Source organism: Ostrea edulis, unplaced genomic scaffold (assembly GCF_947568905.1).
Source record: "Ostrea edulis unplaced genomic scaffold, xbOstEdul1.1 scaffold_67, whole genome shotgun sequence".
Lineage (NCBI taxonomy): Eukaryota > Metazoa > Mollusca > Bivalvia > Ostreida > Ostreidae > Ostrea > Ostrea edulis.
Genome location: NW_026606028.1, coordinates 62,486 through 70,000, shown reverse-complemented (window position 1 = coordinate 70,000; position 7,515 = coordinate 62,486). Strand labels below are relative to the sequence as shown.

Sequence of the window (7,515 nt, the reverse complement as noted above, 5' to 3'; positions counted from 1 at the left end):
ATTAAATATATCCTCTTTTTTTTTACAAAAAAAGAGAGGCAGTTTTGTTCAGAACATTGCTATGGCACGCCAAATTCACAAAAATGAGCTAAACATAGTTTCACAGTTGATAAACTAGGTTTATCGACCGTAAACTATAGTTTACGGACCGTAAACTATAGTTAACGATTCGTTAACTATAGTTTTCATCCGTAAAACTATATTTAACGGTTGTAAACTATATAGTTTACAAATGCTAATCCAAGTTTATCTGTCTTTAAATAAACGTTAACAATAGATTTTGCTGATAAATACAGATTCACATTTGAAAACTATAATTTACATTCGTTAACTATAGTTCACAATTGTCAATCCTAGTTTCACAAATTGTGATACTATATTATTTATCAGATAAACTATGTTTAACATTCATTAATTATAGTTTTTGATCGTAAACTATAGCTAACTGCCATTTTTACTCATAAACTATATTAAACAAAACTGTGTTTATCACTTTTTTATGAATTCGGTGCATTAATTGACTATAAACTATATCTTACAAAACTGTGTTTATCACTTTTTGTGAATTCGGCGCATTAAATGACTATAAACTATATCTTACAAACCGTAAACTATCATTTACATTCGTTAATAATAATCGTGAAACCGTATTTATCAAATAAACTATGTTTTGCAATCGCTAATGATTGTTTTCATTGTTAATTATAGTTTACGCTTGTGAAACATAGATTATCTGTTAACTATGGTTTACAGATGTGAAATATAGATTAACGTCGTTAACTATAGTTTACGGTCCGTAAACTATAGTTTACAGTCGATAAACCTAGTTTATCAACTGTGAAACTATGTTTAGCTCATTTTTGTGAATTTGGCGCGCCATACATTGCTAAAAATAAACCAGATATTTTTATTCTGTCAAATAAAGAAAAAATGTTGTTGATTAAGTCAAATGAAGATCATCTGTTATTCATAAAGCTGAGGAAACATTTACTCAACATAAACAGAAATAATATTCTTTGTCAGTTAAAAAAAGTAAAACAATAATGATTTTAATACTTTGTTAGTAGTATGAATACAGATGCATTAAAAATTCATTTTGTGTATGATTACATATTAAATATGGAATGATTATATATACAGGAATGTAACATGAATTGCATTGCAACCTACAAGCTAGTACAACTGCTAGAAAGTTTTACAGATATTAAAGTGGTTTTTTCTTATGGAGCGCCAAATTAACATAAACTCAAATAATTGAAGATATCTAATGTAAAATTATTTGAAGATATCATCAATTCAATTATTGCTCTCTTTAATTGAATTAATGCGCGCATTAAATCAATTATTGCTCTCATCAAATGAATTAATGCGCGCTTCAATTCAATTATTGCTCTCATCAATTGAACTAATGCGCGCATCAATTGAATTAATGAGAGCAATAATTGATTTAATGCGCGCATTAATTCAATTATTGCTCTCTTCAATTCAATTGATGAGAGCATCAATTTCGTAGAAATATTGCTCGCAATAATTGATTTAGAGCTCGGTATAAATAATTTGATGATCTCTTTAATTTAATTGAAGATATCTTTAATTATTTACAATGCTTTGGTATAAGGAATTAATGCGCGCATCAATTCTTTTAAAGAGAGCAACAATTCAATTAAAGAGATCATCAATTCAATTGTGGATATGTTGAATTGAAGATATCTTTAATTATTTAGTTGCTCTCTCTAAAAGAATTATTGCTCTCTTCAAATGAATTAAAGATATCATTAATTCAATTGAAGAGAGTAATCATTTAATTAATGCGCCCATTAAATCCATTATTGCTCTCATCAAATGAATTAATGCGCGCATCAATTCAATTATTGCTCTCATCAATTGATTTAATGCGTGCATTATATCAATTATTGCTCTCTTCAATTGAATTGTAGCGCGCATCAATTCAATTGTTGATATCATTAATTCATTTGAAGAGATCATTAATTCAATTAAAGCGCACATCAATTCAGCAGAAGAATTAATGCTATCATCAATTCATTTAATGCGCGCAATAATTCAGAATTGAAGATATCATTAATTATTTGAAGAGATCTTTAATTAAATTGTTGCGCGCATCAAATGAATTGATGATATCTTTAAATAATTGAAGATATCTTCAATTATTTGAGTTTATGTTAATTTGGCACTCCATATTTTCTCTCTCTCTCTATCCATTTGGACATTTTCCTGTCATTTTTCTGTTTTTAACTTCTGCTTTAGAAGTCCTCACACAGATGGAGATTCATTGATGAAAAGGCTAATGTAAAATTTTTGATATGCACGAGTAATTTATTATCGAGTAATTTAGCAAGAAGCACCATTTGCAAAATAAAATTACTCGGATTTATTTTCATATTGCTGAAATAAATGCAAAAACTCTTGATCAACAGTCCATTTGCAAATTCAGGTTCTTGCAATTTGACATCTACTACTCGTGTAAATTACGGAATCTACAGTTTATAGTACCCCTGTAACTACAGTATACCTAGAAAAGGTTTGATACGTTTTGTTCCCTGGCGCTCTGGTATCACAAATTGAATTCCCTTGTAGTATAATGCTATAAATTTATAACAACCCGATTCTTAATAGACTGAACAATACAATACAATGTACAAATACAAATGCAAGCATTATTTTAAACATTTCAAATCTCATGTCTCTCTCCTTTTTCTCTAACAACCTATTTTTCTCTCTCTCTTGTTCCCCTAACAACCTATTTTTCTCTCTCTCTTGTTCCCCTAACAACCTATTTTTCTCTCTCTCTTGTTCCCCTAACATTCTGTCCTTATCCTGAATAATCTGGATTTTTTCTTCGAGCTGGATGTCTTTTCGTTGTATTTCTTCAGCATTCTCTTGTAGCTGTGTATCTTTGGCACTAATTTCATTTTCCATTTTCACTAAAGATACAAATCGTTGACAATAAAAACCAATAGTTCTTCAAGATAGATTATTTCCAATTCAGCAATTGATGTACTTAAATTCATAGTTTTTCTTAGGTAGGTCGAATCAAGATTTAACATATATGTAATTCATATAACCTTTATGTTAAACTGTATAAAAACATGAAAGAAATTATTTACCTATATTACCTTTCATGGTACTGTGCACTTCTTCAAATTCTTCTGGTGAAGGATGAAAACCTGTAACGAAGTGAAGCATTACCCTATAGTCTTTACATAATCTAGTCAGCAGTAACCTTGACTTAAATGAATTGACCATGATCCCATGTCAAGACAAACTGTTTGATCATTAGCAATCTTTGAATATCTCTACATCCCATAGTTGTGACTCTTAGAAATATTCCTTTAGTATCTTATTCCAAGTGACCTTGATCGAACTTGGCCAAATAACCCATTACCAAGCTATAACAAGTTTATTTACCTCTTTTATAAACACACTCTTCTACTATTCTTCTCACATCCTCCACTGGATATCCAATTCCCTCCACCAAGATTTGTTGAAGCTCCTCCATTGAATATTCAACAGGCATGCCATTCACATTCTGGCGACCTTTGTCTCTCATCAGCAGAATGTGCTGAACAGCCCCAAATAGTTTGATTCCTTCCCTGTGTCTTTCAATGCCTATGGATTAAACATAATTAATCAAAAAAAGAATGACTGTTACCACTAGTCATGTGTAACTTCATGAGCAGCTAGTAGCTACTAGCATGATGGAGTTACACATGTATGTATTGTAACAGGAAAAGAGAAGATGAAATGAAGTTACACATGTATGTATTGTAACAGGAAAAGAGAAGATGAAATGAAGTTACACATGTATGTATTGTAACAGGAAAAGAGAAGATGAAATGGAGTTACACATGTATGTATTGTAACAGGAAAAGAGAAGATGAAATGAAGTTACACATGTATGTATTGTAACAGGAAAAGAGAAGATGAAATGGACCTGACTGGGTTTAACCTGAATCTATAAGTCTAGTCTTCCAACTGATCAATCTGGATCCCAGAGATTGAACTTCGCTGACTGCCACATTTCTCTTTCATTCCAAAGACTCATAATGCAGGATCTTTATCTCCTGACACTAAGGCTACCAGCAGGGCTTCTCATTTATCAGTTGCAGAAGCCGGTCATGGAACCCTTTGTACGAGGGAGAAAATGCAATAGGCCATCCTGTGATTCGAACCCAATCCAATGTCATAAATTTTCAGACTGATACTGCGTTTGTGCTGATTCAAGCCAATAATGTTCAAGTTACTTTGCATTGCTCATATGAATTAATAGCTATAATATACCACACATGAATTGGATACAAGGAATGGAATATGGTCAATTTTAAAACTGGAGATTGTTTTTATGAAAAACAAATGTCTCCCCAGCTCCCCGAATTGGAAATGCTCCAAATGAAACCTTCCTTAATTCAATTCTTTAAATTATTGTCCTTGAGTTATACAACTCATCGGAATACATCTAGTAAATGTACATATATATACACAATATATCTAATTGTATGAAATAACAACGGGTGAGTGGACAGGAGAAGATAAGAGGAGAGGAAATAACAAATATAAGATAATATACATGTAATCACATTATGAGATATATATGTTATTAGAAAAATACAACAATTACATTATTGACTTACACTGCTAAACTTTGTATTTTCACAGCTTGTATTAAGAATTTTCCAAGTTATTGAGTTCTTCAGTATTGTCTACACTAAGGAGCTTAACTAATTTAAAGACACTTGGTTTTGTGTAATAGAAACCCTTAATATATTTCTTTCTCAAATCGTTGTAAAATGGACATGTACTACATCGTATGGAGGAGAAAGCATGAGCAGGAACATATAGACATTACGAACTCCCATAAGCCACATAGGAGAAGTGTTCACAAACTATTTTACACCCTACACCCCTCAGATCCACTATAACTTTAAGGAAAACAATTGGATCCTCCTGTCCCTACAATATGTGCAAATGGCATTGAAGTATTGTGCAAAATTTCAAGTCTATACGATAAGCCATATAGAAGGAGAAGCGTTCACAAGCTATTTTAACATCATCCATCCCTCTTAAATCCACTATAACTTTCACGAAAATAATTGGATCCTCTGGTCCCACAAATATGCATATCTACAAATGGCAATAAAGCATTGTACAAAATTCAAATCTATCCGATCATAAGCCATATAGGAGAAGTGTTCACAAGTTATTTTACATCCTCCACCCCTCTTAGATCCACTATAACTTTTAGGAAAATAATTGGATCCTCCTGTCCCAATAATATGCACATCTACATATGGCAATGAAGCATTGTACAAAGTTTCCAGTCTATCCAATAAACCATATAGGAGGAGAGGTGTTCACAAGATTTTGTGACAGACGGCCACGCAGACGGACAAAACAGATGGAAAGTACAAAAACAATATGTCTCTCCCTGTAAGAGTGGAGAATAATCAAGTTGATGTCTTAACAAAAGACTAGATGTAACAAAACAGCTATTGTCTGATAAAAAAGTGATTTACAAACAAAATTTTACAATGAAAAAATGGGCTAGGGCAATACTTTCGTCGTCAGGACTAACAAACATATACTGCCCTCATTTTAGGTCAATATCTGTATAGCATTGTAGTTATACACATAGTATTTAAATATTCTTAGACATTTACATGTAATGATTTAAAGAAACAAACCTCCTGGGAGATTGTTAAGATACTGAATGGCTCTAGTTATATCTTGTTGAGATATTCTGCCACGATACTGCTCACTGCAGGTAATCCTCTGAACAATCCTCACATATTCCTTGTCCCTCTCAGTACTGACAAGATCCCTCAGTTCTTCTTGAATGGGTGCCGACATAATGCTGTGCTGGAAAGAGTGATAAATACTAAGGTACATATATAGGTTGTTGGGTTTTGGGGGTTATACCCATCTTCACGTTCCATTCGCTTACTCTCATTAATGGAATATTTATTTATTTATTCACCAATCATATATATCAGGTTACCCATGACAGGAGAAGCAAGGATTTAGAGACATTCAGGGAAATGCTAGAGGTCACACATCGACCTGAAGAGAGAACTCTTTTATTGAAATGCTTTTCAGATTATGTAAATAAAATTTAAGTCAACTATTTTTTATGGAGTATTATCTTTCCTAACTATTTGTAGCAAATGACGAGGCCGTCATTTCTCAACTGGGTGGAGTTTGTGGTAGTTGTACTTAGTTTAGTTTTATATTTTTATATTGCCATTCACATTTATTCACTTCAATACATATTGCGCTGCGCTACTTACTAACTTTGTGTTGTGTGTTAAAGAAACCTAAACACCCCTTTTAAATATAATGGTTTAATCCGTAAGGGTCCAGTTAGAACATAACTCGGATTAGTTCATGTACCTCTTAGGTGTCATACTTGTTCTGTCATCTGATTGGTCTTAGTATTTTGTTCTAGCCAATAGGAATTCCTGGCGGGAATTCCTGAGTTCTTTTTATGAAATAGTTCAGGAAAATCTAGTTTTGAAAGAGATTCCAAAGGGTGTTGCCACTATTGAGTTCTAAATAAGCATAAAATATATATTTAATTTATAGAGGATTTGCTAACACCAACAACTGTAAGTAGCTGATAGTTTTACTATATGATTAAAAGCAAGTAATGAATTTAAATAAGTAATTAAACTTTTCTTTATTCATAAAACTTGTGTGCAAGTCGTGAGTGAAAGATTTACTGAAAGTAGAATTGTGGAAAAACATAATTTCTGTTCTTTAAGTAAATAATGAGTTTTAAGTAATATAAATGCGCAGAGTGATATATGTGTACAGAATTTAGTATTTTAGTAAATTCTTCAATAGGTCATCATAAGAGTTTTAAGCAGTTCACCTTGATTTCGGAAGCTGTAGCTCAGTTCCATAAACTGGTATGTACATGTACATATGCAATTCACTGCAGTACATTATATTCATTTTTTTAATATCAATTACTTATAATTGATGGTTCAGAGAGTTATGTCCTTTGACGATAAAATGATGACCAATATATATATATTTGTATCGTTGCATATATCATATGTTCGATAGTGTCTTTTGTCTTTGTATTGTATTTGTCCTTATATGTTTTTATTGTTGTTATAGGGTTTGTTTTCATTGTTTCCAAAAAGTAAACGAATCTACGACCTTAACCATCTTGTGGATTATTCTTATACTCAAGACCGGTTACACATATACAAATTAACAATTAAAAACATTATAACTACATGATACAATTTACACATGTGTACCATATACACGTTAAGGGTTTCTACATTGACATAGGTATTGAATTCTCATCACAATACTGATTGGAAATGTACTGTACAATAAGTGTGCTATATGGGAAGTAAAGTAAAACAATATTATAAAATGTTGTCACAAACACAGAGGGTACCAAGGGACGGTGCCTGAGCCAAGTCTATCAGACTGGCAGTCTTGTACCCTAAGTGTTTAAGACAGCTTATTTATAGTATACACAAA

The 7,515-nt window shown here is 32.0% G+C and overlaps 1 protein-coding gene and 1 long non-coding RNA gene across 2 annotated transcripts; one reads left to right on the top strand and one right to left on the bottom strand.

Moving 5' to 3' along the window:
• Positions 1 to 2,040: 2,040 nt before the first annotated feature.
• LOC125667466 (uncharacterized) lies at positions 2,041 to 5,865 on the bottom strand. Its single transcript, XM_056152531.1, has 4 exons — positions 5,700 to 5,865; positions 3,427 to 3,627; positions 3,135 to 3,185; positions 2,041 to 2,942 (listed from the first exon to the last, which is right to left on the bottom strand). Exons 1-4 carry the CDS (start codon positions 5,863 to 5,865, stop codon positions 2,611 to 2,613), a joined length of 750 nt encoding a protein of 249 aa, XP_056008506.1. The 3' UTR covers positions 2,041 to 2,610.
• Positions 5,866 to 6,002: 137 nt separating this feature from the next.
• LOC130051165 (uncharacterized) lies at positions 6,003 to 7,184 on the top strand. The gene is made up of 2 exons (XR_008799539.1): positions 6,003 to 6,923; positions 7,138 to 7,184. It is a non-coding gene; the product is annotated as an uncharacterized LOC130051165 (long non-coding RNA).
• The last annotated feature ends 331 nt before the right edge of the window (positions 7,185 to 7,515 follow it).